The 16,076-nt window shown below is 42.3% G+C and overlaps 1 protein-coding gene and 1 long non-coding RNA gene across 3 annotated transcripts in view; one reads left to right on the forward strand and one right to left on the reverse strand.

Moving 5' to 3' along the window:
* LOC140077377 (uncharacterized) overlaps positions 1-5,651 on the forward strand; it is a 28,987-nt gene extending 23,336 nt beyond the window's left edge. The window contains exon 3 of the long non-coding RNA XR_011849778.1: positions 5,528-5,651. This is a non-coding gene — a long non-coding RNA (uncharacterized lncRNA). The remainder of the gene's footprint in view (positions 1-5,527) is intronic.
* LOC140077374 (cytochrome P450 2G1-like) lies at positions 205-14,784 on the reverse strand. 2 transcript variants are annotated; one of them, XM_072124477.1, is made up of 9 exons: positions 14,528-14,784; positions 9,771-9,933; positions 9,221-9,382; positions 7,918-8,078; positions 7,414-7,590; positions 5,950-6,091; positions 5,151-5,338; positions 4,652-4,793; positions 205-2,680 (listed from the first exon to the last, which is right to left on the reverse strand). In XM_072124477.1, the coding sequence occupies exons 1-9, from the start codon at positions 14,702-14,704 to the stop codon at positions 2,499-2,501; spliced, it is 1,494 nt and encodes a 497-aa protein (XP_071980578.1). In that variant the 5' UTR covers positions 14,705-14,784; the 3' UTR covers positions 205-2,498. The 2 variants fall into 2 exon arrangements, with proteins under 2 accessions (XP_071980578.1, XP_071980579.1); XM_072124478.1 differs by having other exon boundaries at positions 206-2,680; positions 9,230-9,382; positions 14,528-14,783.
* Positions 14,785-16,076: the final 1,292 nt, after the last annotated feature.

Raw genomic sequence — 16,076 nt, forward strand, 5'->3', positions numbered from 1 at the left:
CACAGGCTTGAAAAGTATCAGGCAACATGTTCTGCCATGCACCAGAGACACGAGCCAAGGAGGACCAGAAGTAAGGAAGATATTGGAGGATCTCAACTCAGTTGAACTCATGTGCCAACCCAATGTATGAATAATCTCCGTATTACTTAATATTTTAACAGTCCAAATTATGTCTCTAATGAAGCTGAAGAAAGAGAAAATCAGCGATTGGAAGATTTTTATTAAAAGAACCATTTTGCCAGATCACCTGGGGGAATAGTTTGTTTATTCAAACCAAATTAAGAAATATGATTCAAGGCAATTTTTCCGCACCTCCACCTCCTCTTTCCACGCTTTAATAAGTTGAAGCTCTACAGTTCCTGGCACAATGGGTATTTTCTTCTCCAGCTCTCGCTGTTCTTGGGTAATCAGCCATCAGGTTCAGCATACAGTTTGATAATTAGTCTCTACGGTCAGGTGGGTAATCTGGCGCTGTCCAGCAGGTTGTATAGAGGCTTATACCTATAATGTTTTCAAAACTAACAATACTGAATATCCAGGAACTGTGGGGGATAAAGAATTTCATTTGTGCCGGAATCAGTGTAGTGACACATATTAGAAAGCTGGTGGAAAGGCCCTTAAACTGATCTTCATTCACCAGGGATGAGAGAAGGGAACTGTATGGGACATTAAAGGGGTGTTCTCATTTCGGCAAGTAATTGATATTGTTTGAATAATGAAAAGTTATACAAATTTCTAATTTACGGTACTTTCTGTATCAATTCATCACTGTTTTCTAGGTGCATGGCTCGTTATATCACACAGCTCTGATTACTCTCTATTATACTTACGATCCGTGCACCTGTGTGACATCACATGAGCGGGGATATAACGAACCATGCACCTGTGTGACATCACATGAGCGGGGATATAACGAACCGTGCTCCTGTGTGACCATGGTCAGATTTCTGTCCACTGGAAGTAAACATAAAAAGCTTTCTATAGAACGACAGCAGCAAAAATCTAGGAAACCGTGAGGAATGGATGCAAAAAGTTGTATTTTTCATTGTACCAACAACAATATTAATTTGCCGAAGTGGGAATATCTCTTTGAGTTCCTGATATCAGCACCTTGGGACTAGACTTATCTAATCTTATTTCAGTCACACAAAACAACCTTTAAAGTGAACAGATCTATCTACCTGCAGTTATGGCCACAGTGGGAGGAGTATCAGATCTGTACAGGAAGAGGAAGTAGAATCATTTGGAGTGTGTAAGATACATTTTTAATAGTATTATTATCATCAGTATTATTATTATTATCATCAGTATTATTATTATTATTATTATACATTTATAGCAATTTGTTAGAGCCAGAGACAAAACTCGGAATAGCTACGCCCCACATCAAAATCCCCTTTAATATAAGAATGAGCATCGATGCATTGGGGGGGATTTACTAATTCTGGTGCAAGCACAACTGGCGGCATCGGAGATCAGTCTCCGGAAAGCACAGCCCGATGTTTCAAAGTGGCGCACGGCTGTAAGTAAATAATGGGTAGACAGAACTAATCAGTCGTGCGCCATAAAAATGCCGACATCAGGGATGTGCGCCAAAATCTTACATGGACTGCGCCTTAGTTTTGCTCTCTGACCAATTTTTTCCTGGTCTATTGTGCGCCTAAAAATGCAGACAAAATACACATAAATGTGATGGATAATGTGGGAAAGTTAGGCCACGCCAACTTAAGCCAAAAAAAGACAGAAGAGTCGGGATAGTCGGAAACATCTGTTATTTCTGGCACAAACATCTGTTCTTTCTGGACAAAGAGCTTCAGCCTTCAACTCCAGTACATTACTCTCCCCTAAATTGGTGATTCTTCCCCCTTAATTAGGGCATATGATTTCCAACTATGACATTAGGCTATCTGGAGAAGGAAGTTGCATGGATCATACCAAATAGGGACTTTAGAGCAGGGGACTGCAACCTCCTATCAGACTGGTGAATTATCAGCTCCTTTCACTCAGTTATAATGAAGTCTCCTTAACTTATGACTTATTAAATATTAAGGAGGATATTAACCAAAGAATAATAACATCCCATCAAATGGTTCTGATTCTGGCTTCCCATGTGATGGTGGACTAAGGCACCATGAGATTGATCCCAAACAACACAGAGATACGCCCTGTGCTACTTATATGTATTATACAATTAGGTGCAAGGCTAGAAAAAAATGAAGATCAAACCAAAAATATTGTCTACCCAATGGTTCCTCGCTGGTCATAATCTGGTGGATTTCTTAGCGAGGAGTTGGGCTCATTCTAGGTTCTGCTACTGTCTTCTATCAGCTCTTTGTGCACAGCTATGGAGTACATTGGTGCTTTCTTGTCAGACATTATAACTTTTAGATACTTTTAGAATAATATGTGACACTTATGTCTACAATCTATATAACAAGTACAGAACTGGAACAAATCATATTCAATGTGTAATCAGCAACCAAATGTGTGACATCCAGTCAGCGGGGAATAAAAGCCAATTTATAAGGTTTCGGAAAGTTCCCCAGTCCGGATACATTTGGGGTTATATCAAGTTCTTCTACAGGTACGGGGGATTTCAAGTCAAAGTTTTGTAGGATCGTAACCAGAAACAGGAACAGCTCCATCCGTACCAACGACTCCCCAAGGCAAATCCTCTTTCCTAAAAAAAAGAAGTATAAGAATAAAAGACATTGGGGGACATTTATAAAACCGGCTGCATCAGATTTGCAACTCAGTTTGCACATAAATACTTGTACAAACAACTTGCACATATATTTATGATGTGTTTGCACCGGGGTTGTGCTGCTTCTGCATCGTGTCCTCCACAACACAAAATCCAGCACCTATAGAGGGAATCCAGTGCCGATACGCACCGGGGACCACTATTATGTCGACAGTATAACATAATCGTGGTGCACGCCCATTAAACTGAGTGCACCAAAATAAAAAAAAAAACCTGATGTACTCAGGCACAATTGGTGCCTGCAGGGTTTGTCAGATTATTGAAGACTCATGGCCGAATTATAGGGTGGCACACAGGGCGCGAGGCCTAATGATAAATCTGAACCATTATATATTTGGCAACAGACTCAACTTGAGCCCTTAAAACAAGAATGTTTTGTGTATAATATATACTATATATATATATATATATATATATATATATAATCAACAGGGTTGAGTGGATTGCTCAAGATTTGGTTTGTGTGGCCTTCACCAATTATGAAGGTTACTGGAGGGGCGTGAGCCTGAATGCCAAAACTGAACTTCTGGCTGAAGTTCGGGTCCCGGGAGCCAAACCCTTAACAATAGGTACTGACCCAAACTTTGTAGCTCAGGTCAACTCAAAATAAGAATATTCTTGAAATATAGACTATTAACTTATCTGCTGCCTCAATAGACCTAAATGGAGTAGATATCATATAGGCAGAACATCTGGGTACCCTGTGGTCTGTGGCAGAGTGGACCTGGAATTGATTTGATTCCTCTGCTGGACATGCCACTAATAAATAGAAGCTACCACTAAGGGCAGCCAAGAAATTCTCTAGGACCCTGTTGAGGAAACAAGATAACCCATGATGGGCATGGAGGATATACACTCACCGGCCACTTTATTAGGTACACCTGTCCAACTGCTCATTAACACTTAATTTCTAATCAGCCAATCACATGGCGGCAACGCAGTGCATTTAGGCATGTAGACATGGTCAAGACAAGCTCCTGCAGTTCAAACCGAGCATCAGTATGGGGAAGAAAAGTGATTTGAGTGCCTTTGAACGTGGCATGGTTGTTGGTGCCAGAAGGGCTGGTCTGAGTATTTCAGAAACTGCTGATCTACTGGGATTTTCACGCACAACCATCTCTAGGGTTTACAGAGAATGGTCCGAAAAAGAAAAAACGGCAGTTCTGTGGGCGGAAGTTCTATGGGCGGAAATGCCTCGTTGATGCCAGAGGTCAGAGGAGAATGGGCAGACTGGTTTGAGCTGATAGAAAGGCAACAGTGACTCAAATCGCCACCCGTTACAACCAAGGTAGACAGAAGAGCATCTCTGAATGCACAGTACGTCGAACTTTGAGGCAGATGGGCTATAGCAGCAGAAGACCACACCGGGTGCCACTCCTTTCAGCTAAGAACAGGAAACTGAGGCTACAATTTGCACAAGCTCATCGAAATTGGGCAGTAGAAGATTGGAAAAACGTTGCCTGGTCTGATGAGTCTCGATTTCTGCTGTGACATTCGGAGGGTAGGGTCAGAATTTGGCATCAACAACATGAAAGCATGGATCCATCCTGCCTTGTATCAACGGTTCAGGCTGGTGGTGGTGGTGTCACGAGGAATTGAGGCAGTTCTGAGGGCAAAAGGGGGTCCAACCCATTACTAGCATGGTGTACCTAATAAAGTGGCCGGTGAGTGTAGGTCTGTATGGCATCCTGCACCATGTTTGCCCACAGATGTTACAGATTGTCCTATGGTCTAAGGAAGTTTGTTGATCTCTTTGAGTCTGGTTGTGGTTACAGACAGATTGTTAGAGAGACAGATAGGAGATAGATAGATAGAAAGAAGATAGATAGATATGAGATAGATATGAGATAGATAGATAGATATAGATAGAGTTGTATATAAACTTACCTGCAGCTAGGGGCATGAATGCGTCGTTCCTCTTGAATTCTCCTTTCTCATTCAGAAAGTTCTCTGGGTTAAATTCTGTCGGATACTTGAAGCAGTTGGGATCTTTTAGAACCGTTGTCAGCATTGGGTAGATATTGATATCCTGAAATTTACAGGAAATCTCATAGCGATTATACAGTTTGAGAATACACAGGGACAGGTGTCATCATGCAGGATATTGCTTTTGGATGTCTTTTGCTCACCAGATTTATCATAGTGACCTGATGGACGCACTTCATGAACAGGTGGATGGCGTCTCAGCGGACAATAAGTCAACTTGTGAAGAGCGTGAGACATTTGCATAATTTTAAAAACCTTTGTTTTGTAAAAACCAGGTCGTCAGAAGCTACAAGAAGAGCAGACCCTGCCAAAGGGGGGCACACACCAGTATGACAGTGTGCTTGGTTTACAATCCTTCATCCTTTAACTATTGTGTTGCTATAATATATATATATTGTACCTTTGGTAAAGTGTAACCATTCAGTGTGACTTTTTTGGTTGTTCTCCGTGGCACTCCCATTGGGAGCAGATCTGTGAATCTTTGCATTTCATGAATCATTGCTTCCATGTACGGCATGCGGTTCCTGTCTTGTAATGTTGGGGCGCGATTTCGGCCAATGATGTCATCAATCTCTTTGTGCGCTTTAGCTGTGGTGTAAGAAAACAACTCAAGTTCAGCAAATGTGACCTACCTTCCAATAGGATGTGGAACCTTCTTGAAAACTGTCAATGTGCAATGTTTGTCTATAGGAATGCGAGGTGACTCCCACTGCCACCAGGCCCCAGAATTTAATAGATTTCCCAGGATTAAAATAATAATGACTGCTCCTTTTATAGGTTCTGGCATCCCAATGGATCATCTGGTCAATACAGACAATATCTGCTTTGCCGTTCAAATGAATGGAGATGAACTGCAATCCCAAGCATGGCCAAGATACAACATACAGCGCTGTGTTTGGTAAGAAGTGAGTAGAAGGCAGAACATGTTGATCTCCAATATATAGGGGCTGTCTTTTAAAAGCTATACTAATTATGACCAGCTTGATTGATAGTGGGGGGGGGGGGGGTCAACACCAGGCACCACTAGCTGTTATACTCTATGGATGGAGTTATGGTCTTCCAACTCTGTCTGCAGTATATCATTGCAGATTGGTCTGGTTCCTCACCCCCACCAATCTTCTAGTATTCCAACGCTTGGTGACTAGTATTATAGGTATCTGGAAAATCCCTTTAAAAATGTTATAAACTGTCCCACTTACCTAAGACATCTGGGTATTTCATGAGTATTAGCAGAGAATAGGTTGTAGTAGTACTTATGGTCTCCACCCCAGCAAAAAAGATCTGGAGGGTGCAGGAAAGTAAGTTCCTCATGTTAAATTCACTGTTTTGGTTAATTTTCTCCTGGTGAAAGATACAAAAAAGATAATTGAAAACTATTTTCTGAACAGGGGACTGAAAGTCTTCTGGTTCCGGAGTTCTAGTAGAAGTCACTGGAGCACAGAGCATAGCTCCATCCTCTGCACCATCATTGACTTATATTGGACTACCAACTTGGCTTACAGGTTGGCTGAAACCCAGAAGTCCCACTGGCTTGGAGCAGATCATTCAGGGGTCTTGTGATTGGAGGAAAGGCAGAGGTCTAAAGATCTAATGTTCTCAGCTTAATAGATATGCAATGTTTTTTCTAAAAAAAAAATCTCTAGAAGAATTACTAATACTCTATAACAGTGATGGGCAACCTTTTGAGCTTGGTGTGTCAAAATTCGCCAAAAAACCGAGCATAACTCGGGTGCTGTGTCACCTTCAGATAGAAACCAAATTTTGTAATAACATGTCCAGCAGCGGCCTCCCCTTATTAATAACATGTCCAGCAGCGGCCTCCCCTTATTAATAACATGTCCAGCAGCGGCCTCCCCTTATTAATAACATGTCCAGCAGCAGCCTTCCTTCCCTAATAAAATACCCCAGCGGCCTCCATTTACTACTAAAATACCCCTAGCGGCCTCCCTTTACTACTAAAATACCCCTAGCGGCCTCCCTTTACTACTAAAATACCCCTAACGGCCTCCCTTTGCTACTAAAATACCCCTAGCGGCCTCCATTTACTACTAAAATACCCCTAGCGGCCTAGCTTTACTACTAAAAAACCCCTAGCGGCCTCCCTTTACTACTAAAACACCCCTAGTCGCCTCCCTTTACTACTAAAATACCCCTAGCCGCCTCCCATTACTACTAAAATACCCCTAGCCGCCTCCTTTTACTACTAAAATACCCCTAACCGCCTTCCTTTAAATATAATATAATATGAAACTTATATACATACTCAGTGATGTCTTCTTCCCTGTAGCTTTACTGGCAGGTCTGACGATAATGGCGGCTCGGCTCCTCCAGGTTGCACCGCGCGCCTCGGGCCACGTGACTAACGTGGCCTGAAGTCAGGTCGCTTCAGTTACGTGACGAGCAGCGCACACTGCAGCCTGGAGGAGCCGGAGGAGTTGCAGACAGTGGGCGGACCAACGCGGCGCCGGACAGGTAAGCAGGGGGCAGAAACACAGGGACGGGGGCGGGACATTAACACAGGGGCAGCACATGACATAGGGAGGGGGGCGGACCGCGGGCGCTGGGCGGCCGCGTGTCACCAAAAATGGCTACGCGAGTCAGTGCTGACACGTGTGTCATAGGTTCGCCATCACTGCTCTATAATTAAAATTTTACCAATTTACCTTTTCCATCTTAATTAGAAAGGCATCAATATAGTCTTGGGGATCATCAGGGTCCAAAGCCTTCTGGTTGATTTTCACCCTCGTATCGACATACTGACTAAGATCCCCCAGAAGTTTACTGATTTTCTGATGAGGTCCTGGGATAAAACCCATTAGCCATGGAAACATCTCATATATCTGAGAAAGAAGCATACAAGGGGAAATATATTTATTCATCTAGAAAAAATTATATGTGTTAAAAATCTGGCTTGGGGTCATGAAAGATTATTTTAAAAAACTGTCTAGTTTTCTTAAAAATAAAACGCACAGGATGTGCTCATTGAAGTTTTGGAGAATGGAGATACATTGCAATGCCACCCCCAACCTGCAGAGGCACAGTTTTTCAGAAAATAAATGCCCATGTCCCATTATGATCCCTATAGTTATCAATTGAGTGCCCACGCAAGAAAGAGAGACATCTGGTCAAATCTAAAGACAACCCCTGAAATATATGAAGTATATTACCTGTCCCCAAGGTGAGCTGATAGTCACAAATGTTTCATATATACAATTTAAAATTGTAGCTATCTCTTTGTCTTCATAGTTGTAGCGATGTCCAAACATGATGGAGAAGATGACGTTGTAAAAGGCTTTGCTGAGACTCTGCCGAGGATCGATGAATGTATCTAGAAAGTAGATTTAGAGCAAATCAACCACTAAAAAAACATTAAAGCGAATCTACCACCAGGATGAAAAACTATACAAATCAGCCTGAGGGGCTCCATGCTCCATTAACACCAATGGAACCTGGAGCCCCTCAGGGTCATTTGCATACAGTCCTCCATACCGGTGGTAGTTGCCCTTTAAAAAACCTACAATTACTCATCTCCTCTTCATCTTGATCAGGACGATGTCCGTCGCTAGTCTTGAGACGACAGAATCACCAAGAAAAGAAAGTTTTAATTAGCAGCATGGTGTGCGGAGACAAGATGTCCGGTGCTCTGGGCTGCTAATTATGCACATGACTGCACCTCCATTTCACATGCTGGGAGACGGAGGTGACATCACACTAGAGGCATGCATAATTAGTAGCCTGGAGCAGCGGACATCTTGTCCCTGCGCTCCATGCTCCTAATTATAACTTTCTTTTCTAGGTGAACTCGGTGTGTCAAGACTAACGATGGACAGCACCGGGATCAAGATATAGAGGAGTGGAGGTGAGTATTTATAGTTTTTTTTTATGTTTTTTAGTGGTTGATTTCATTTAAGATTTTTAACACAAATAGAAAGTATAGACTAGTTTTGTTACCTTTATACGTTTTGCCTACTATTTAAGTCAATGAATATATATGAGTATACACAAAAGCAGGAGACATGGTAAGTTACAGGCACTGTTAGGTTTTGTCCCTGGAGATCTGCGTAATCATACAAATCATCATGAAAAATTGATTTATATTTCATGATCGTAGCTGGACTTGCGGCACTGGGGGAGTGTCCTCACACCACTGCGTTCTTTGATTTCTTCATTCAAAGTACTCTCTATCCATTCCCCCTCCTCGGCTGTAATATCTAGCTAGGAGCCTGCTACAGCTCTCACACAGAAGTGCACCAACTGCAGCTACAACCCTGGAATATAAATCCATCCTCAATGTCCTGCTTCTAAATTGTATCGCAAACTGATATTTTATATGTTATATTGTAAGAGTTCCCGCCATTTGGTAGCCTTGTAGATCAGAGTAATCCCCCCCCCCTTCCCGGTAAGAAATGGGTCCTGAGTATAGGCCATCTATAGTTTATCTTAGATCCTTTGTCCTGGAGTGGTTCTTACTATATTGACCTCCGGAATTCTTTAGAACTGCTACCAGGTGTTGGGTCTCCTCATGGATTCTATCTTCAAGGCTTCTTTTGCCAAAACCAAAATCTCGCAGGGTCGTGAGAGAAAAGCGTCTGAGGTCCCTCCACTTGTTCATATTTGCAGTAAAGACGAGGCCTATGGACAACATTTCAGTATGAATGTTACTCAGTGGTCTTATAAAATCTTACCTCCCATTGAGCCTGGTTTCAGTGGCACAGTATCTGATTTTGGGATCTCTCTATCATTCTCCAGGCAACAATGGAAGAAAAACGGGGCCACAATGGGGGAAGGAGACATTAAAAGAGTGATATCAGTTTAGAGGGCACAATAGGGGGCTGATGAGGTTATAAGTGGGGTCAACGAAAAGGCTGTAAAACATGAAGGATGCTAAAGAGGGCATTTTACATTGTGAAGGCCAAAAGGCCTATTTTTGGGGAATATTCAGTGTGGGGGACCAAACCAAAAAAAAAAACCTTCTGAAAAACACCTGTAAAATTAGCCAGAATGGACTGCTCCTACTTACCAGAGTCCTTGTAGAAGGCGTCCCAGGCCGGCATATCTCCTCTATTCAGGTAATCATCACCATTGTCCAGATATATTTCGCTCACAAGCTTGTATCCACATACCACCACCACCGGGCGAGAGCCCAGATGCACCGTGAACACATCACCATGTTTCTTTCTCAGCTGAAAAAAATTGAAAGAACCAGCAAGTTGTATGTACTGAACTAAACCTTGTCTACATCTTCGAAAGGGAAAATAAAGTAGAGTTGAACAGAATGGTGGGACTGTAGTCATCAGCTGGTTGGTGATTCAGCTCTGGATTAAGAGCAGCCATTTGCCCTGAGTGGAATGTGTCCAGGTACGACTGGATGTGATTACATTATTGCGTCAGTCCGCTCTGTCACCCCTGAGTAATCCGAGACCAAGCTCAGGCAGACATAGCATCCACTGGTACTGGAATCTTGCACTTTATAGACATAAGAACAGGGGTAGTCGCTGCAGCACAGAGGTAAGTATTTTCTTTTGTTCTCAGTAGCAACTATTGTACTATAGCAGTGGTGGCAAACCTATGGCACGGGTGCCAGAGGTGGCACTCAGAGCCATCTCTATGGGAACCCAGGCCCATTACCCCAGCATAGAGTTTTCCAGATACTTCCTGCAGGAAGAGGAAGTAGGTGTAGATAGGGCTGGATTATTATTGGAGCTTCTGTCCACAATTCCTCTTGCTCAAAAGAACCCTGGAGGAAAGCTACATTGATTATCTGAATATCCCTCCTTCACTTAATGGTTTTGGTGTCCTCAATATGCCAATACAATTGAAAGTTGTGGAAGAGCAGGGAGCAATACATTGCTGATTAAATTGCCCTGTTGGCAATTTGTGATAAATTTGTGTTTTTGGCTGTAGTTTCGGCACTCAGCCTCCAAAAGGTTCGCCATCACTGTACTATAGGGTTCTTTGACTATACTGACAAATATAAGGTCCTGGAACTACAAGAGCTAATATGGGGCACTGTGACTATATAAGATACTATGGGGCCTGTGACTGTACTGACTAACATGGGGGCCTGAGACTATATAAGCTAACATGTGGTCCTGGGACTATACTGGTTATTTTGGGGCCTATGGCTATACTGGCTCCTATGGTAACTGTGACTTTATTTCCCACTATGGGGCCTGTGACTATACTGGCTACTATGGGGCCTGTGACTATACTGGCTACTATGGGGCCTGAGACTATACAGGCAACTATGGGGCCTGTGACTATACTGGCTACTATGGGGCCTGTGACTATACAGGCAACTATGGGGCCTGTGACTATACAGGCAACTATGGGGCCTGTGACTATACTGGCTACTATGGGGCCTGTGACTATACTGGCTACTATGGGGCCTGTGAATATACAGGCAACTATGGGGCCTGTGACTATACTGGCTACTATGGGGCCTGTGACTATACTGGCTACTATGGGGCCTGTGACTATACTGGCTACTATGGGGCCTGTGAATATACAGGCAACTATGGGGCCTGTGACTATACTGGCTACTATGCGGCCTGTGACTATACTGGCTACTATGGGGCATGTGACTATACTGGCTACTATGGGGCTTCTGACTTAACTGGTAAACATGAGGGCCAGTGACTATACTGGATAATGTGGGAGCCTGTGACAATCCTGGAAACAATGGGACCTGTTACTATAGTGGATACTACGGTGCATGTGATTATACTGGCTTATATGTGGACCTGTCACTATACTGACCAATGTGGAGGCCTGTGAGTATAATTTTTACTATGTGGTCTGCGACAAAATTGACTAATATGGAGGTGCTAGTTGATATGTAGGCCCATGACTGTACTGGCTAATATAAGGACATGGAACTATACTGGCTACTATGAGTGTCTTTGTCTATACTGGTAACTATGTGGCCTATGACTCTGGGGCCTGTGACTACAGTGGTTACTATGGGGTCTCTGGCTATATTGGCTACTATGGGGTTTCATAGTTTCATAGTTTCTACGGTTGAAAAAAGACACTTGTCCATCAAGTTCAACCAAAGAAGGGAAGGGATTGGATGAGGAAGGGATTTAGGGGAAACAATTCTATATAACATAACCATCAATGTTATTTAGGTGTAAAAAGGCATCTAGACCCTTCTTGAAGCTCTCTGCTGTCCCTGCTGTGACCAGCGCCTGAGCTCGGCTATTCCACAGATTGACAGTTCTCATAGTAAAGAAGCCCTGTCCCCTCTGGTGATTAAACCTTGTTTTCTCCAGACGGAGACAGTGCCCCCTCGTCTTTTGATTTGATTTAATCTGGAACGACTTACCACCATATTTTTTGTATGGACCACTCATATATTTATATAAATTAATCATGTCCCCTCGTAGTCGTCTCTTTTCCAGACTAAATAAATCTAGTTGTTTTAATCTTTCCTCATAACTAAGACCCTCCACACCCCTTATCATTTTTGTGGCTCTACGTTGAACCCTCTCCAGCTCCAGGGCATCCTTTTTATGTACCGGTGCCCAGAACTGGACAGCATATTCCAGGTGTGGCCGAACCAGTGCCTTGTATAGTGGTAATATTACATCCCTATCAAGAGAGTCCATACCACTTTTGATACATGACAAGATCCAACTAGCTTTAGAGGCAGCTGATTGACATTGTGCTGTTATTCAATTTATGATCTACTAGTACCCCCAGGTCCTTCTCAACAAAGGACTCTCCCAGATTTACTCCCCCAAGGACATATTTTGCCTTTGGATTATTGGCCCCCAGGTGCATAACCTTACATTTATCCAAATTAAACCTCATTTGCTAAGTGGATGACCAAATATTCAGTTTGTCCAAGTCACCCTGCAGCATATGAACATCCTCCATAGACTGTATTACACTACACAGTTTGGTGTCATCTGCAAAAATAGACACAGTGCTATTAATTCCTACCTCTATATCATTAATAAATATAACTAAACTGGCTAATGTTCAACTAGTAAGGGGCACCATTACTATATAGGCTACTCTGTGGCACCTCTAATGTATTAGCTTATGTAGGGGAGGTGTCTTTCTATAGTTTGCCTCAAGCAGCAGAGATTCTAGATTAAATTAATTAAAACATGAATGAGGATCCAGTGCTGCTCCACGTGTCTGATGCTTCAGATATTTGTCTCCATTATATATATTTTATCAACTGCGCCAACTTGTGCCCTTGGGAAATGCATAAGCTTAAGTAAATGACTTAATGGTTAGGTCAACCCTCATCAGACATGTTTTCAAATGATTGCAAAATTCAACCACACCCAAAAGATTAATTTGGTCCAATAACAAGTCGCTTCAAAAATGCACAAGAACATTTATAATAGAAATAGTTTTTTGTCCTTATGGAAAGTATAACAATTAGATTTTAAAGCCGATAGATAAATTAATGTTTTAACAAAGAGAAATCGAGCTCCCTACTCCCTCATAATTCAGCATCCATGGTGCACAGAGAAAACTGAAACCCCAAAACCCCCAAAACTTGGAAAACTGGAGAATCAAATTGAAAAAACTTTCCAGCACAACAGATACAGCATAATGGAAGAACTTTTGAAGTTGATTAAAATCCACCTATACTTATGCCAATCGGACGCCAAACACACATATATACGTTTCGTCAAGAAGACTGAAGTCTTCATGATGAAACCTGTTTGTCTGTTCTCTGTCTCTTTGGCATTACCTGTATGGAGATTTTAAACAATTTCAATAAAAAATTCCTTTTTACTGCATACTGTGGATGTGATTGAAAGTTTTTCTTCATATGAAACTTGGAGGAGAACATCTCAGGTCCCTTCATTTGGGTCAACAACTCTTTTGCCTTTTTGGACCCAAATCTGCTTATAATGTTGTTGTAAGGCAAAAAATAAATAGTAAGGTAGAACAGACAGAGACAGTGAGCCCTAATGCTAGCTAACCCAGCAGTTCCTACATAATTGTCCACCCTACCCTAAGTGGCAGGTGACAACTGGTCGATGTTTCCTTACTGCCACAAAGTGAATACACGAGACAAAATAAGCAAGACTATTAGTGCAAATATGTGCCAAAACCAAGAGAAGAAGGCAGTACAGAATCCAGAGACAAACAGATGGTTAGAATACAGGCAATGGCCCAGATATATTATTGTGTCTGTGCCTGTTCCCTTTCCTAAAGCACTTGGATACAGTAATTGCAGACTTCAAAGTTTGCATGAAAAAAGTGTATTTGGAGCTTTCAAGTATATTTGTTATGTGTGTAGCACAATTTTGTTGCAGTTGCATTTTGTCAAATACTTTGGAAAACTGTGCACCTAGGGGGCGTGTTGGTGTGTTCCTAGGTTGCACCACATTTATTACTGACCTACAGCATGAAGCAAAGTGCACCAAGAAAATAGAGGAGCAACTGTTGCACATTCTGAAAACAGATGAGATTAAGTAACACTATTAAAAAAAATGTGGACAGATTGCATACAGTATATCTGGGCCAATAGATAAAAGAATCCAAAACATGGAAGTCCAGTAAAACCTCCAATGAGATATCAGAGTCTGTCGATCCAAGCTAGCTTAACCATCTGCAGTCCAGAACAAAGTCAACAGGAAGCAAACAGGTTGGGGTGGAAATCTATGAGAGAAATAAGCCAGCCCTAGTGCAGGACAGAATGGGCACATACGTCACATTGTAACTTTTTGTGGATCAAGTTCCAGGCAAACAATTCTAAGAATACATTTGACCACCACCATGTACTTTCTCATTGTTGGTACTCACATTCAGCAGAGAATTCACAATATCTCCACCGATATCAAGCATGTTTCCCAGCAGTGGAAGAGGTGTTGGTCCAGGGGGGAGATTCCCATTACCCCAAATTGACTTAACACTTAAATATAAGATGAAGCATGAGATGAAGATGACTAGTAAAAGAGTTGGATTTTGTAGCAAATCCATTACGAGTCAGTTTTAGGGAAATGAGGAGCTCTCGAAAAGTCAACAGGCTAAAATCATATCATCCTTTTTGTAGAAGAATCAAAATTGGGTGGAGCTAGATAAAACATGTGACTAGTAATCCTATCACAGGCTTGAAAAGTATCAGGCAACATGTTCTGCCATGCACCACAGACACGAGCCAAGGAGGACCAGAAATAAGGCAGATAAGGCAGGATCTCAACTCAGTTGAACTCATGCTCAACTCTTCAAGTGCCAACCGGTAAATGAATATTCTCCGTATTACTTATTATTTCATTGGACTCTGGAGCAGATTTTTATAATGATTGTTATATTTTAATAGTCCAAATTATGTCTCTAATGAAGCTGAAGAAAGATAAAATCAGGGATTGGTAGATTTTTATTAGATTAACCATTTTGCCAGATCACCTGGGGGAATAGTTTGTTTGTTCAAACCAAATTAAGAAACATGTTTCAAGGCAATATTTCCGCACCTCCACCACCTCTTTACATTCTTTAATAGGTTGAAGCTCTACAATTCCTGGCACAATGGGAATTTCCTTTTCTAGCTCTCGCTGTTCCTGGGTAATCAGCCATCAGGTTCAGCATACAGTTTGCTAATTAGTCTCTACGGTCAGGTGGGTAATTTGGCGCTGTCCAGCAGATTGTATAGAGGCTTATACGGATAATGGGGCACATTTACTTGTCTTGTCCCTGCGCAATCCGCAATACGGACAGTCCGACGAGGATGCATCCTGCCGCGATTCATGAAGATTGTGCGACCGTCTTCCTGCATGTGTCGCTTCCCCGATCAGGTCCGCCGGAGTTCACCTTCTTCTTCCCGATGCATGTAAGTGCTTGGCAATTTTAAGTTAAATCCCCGGTTTGTCCGAAGTCGTCGGATTGTCCGACGGCACGCACAAGACAATCCCCCCTGATTTGTGTCGGTGCAATTGCTCCAAAGTTCGATCGTGTGCGCGAAAAACCTCTTTTAAATCCCTGTCCCAGCGGCGCAAAACAGAAATTGGCAGGATGTCCGATGAAAGAGCGGTTCTCCAGGGATGAGAGTAGGGGACTGTATGGGACATTAAAGAGGTGGTCTCATTTCAGTACGTAATTGATATTGTTTGAATAATGAAAAGTTATACATTTTTCCAATATACTTTCTGTATCAATTCCTCACTGTTTTCTACATCTCTGCTTGCTGTCATTCTATAGGAATCCTCATTGTTTACTACCAGTGGACAGAAATCTGACCATGGTCACACAGGTGCACGGCTCGTTATATCACACAGGTGCGCGGCTCGTTATATCACACAGCTCTGATTACTCTCTATGATACTAACGAGCAGTGAGGGCTCTGTTTTTAGCTTCC

The sequence above is a fragment of the Engystomops pustulosus genome, chromosome 9 (genome assembly GCF_040894005.1).
Source record: "Engystomops pustulosus chromosome 9, aEngPut4.maternal, whole genome shotgun sequence".
NCBI classification, from domain to species: Eukaryota; Metazoa; Chordata; class Amphibia; order Anura; family Leptodactylidae; genus Engystomops; species Engystomops pustulosus.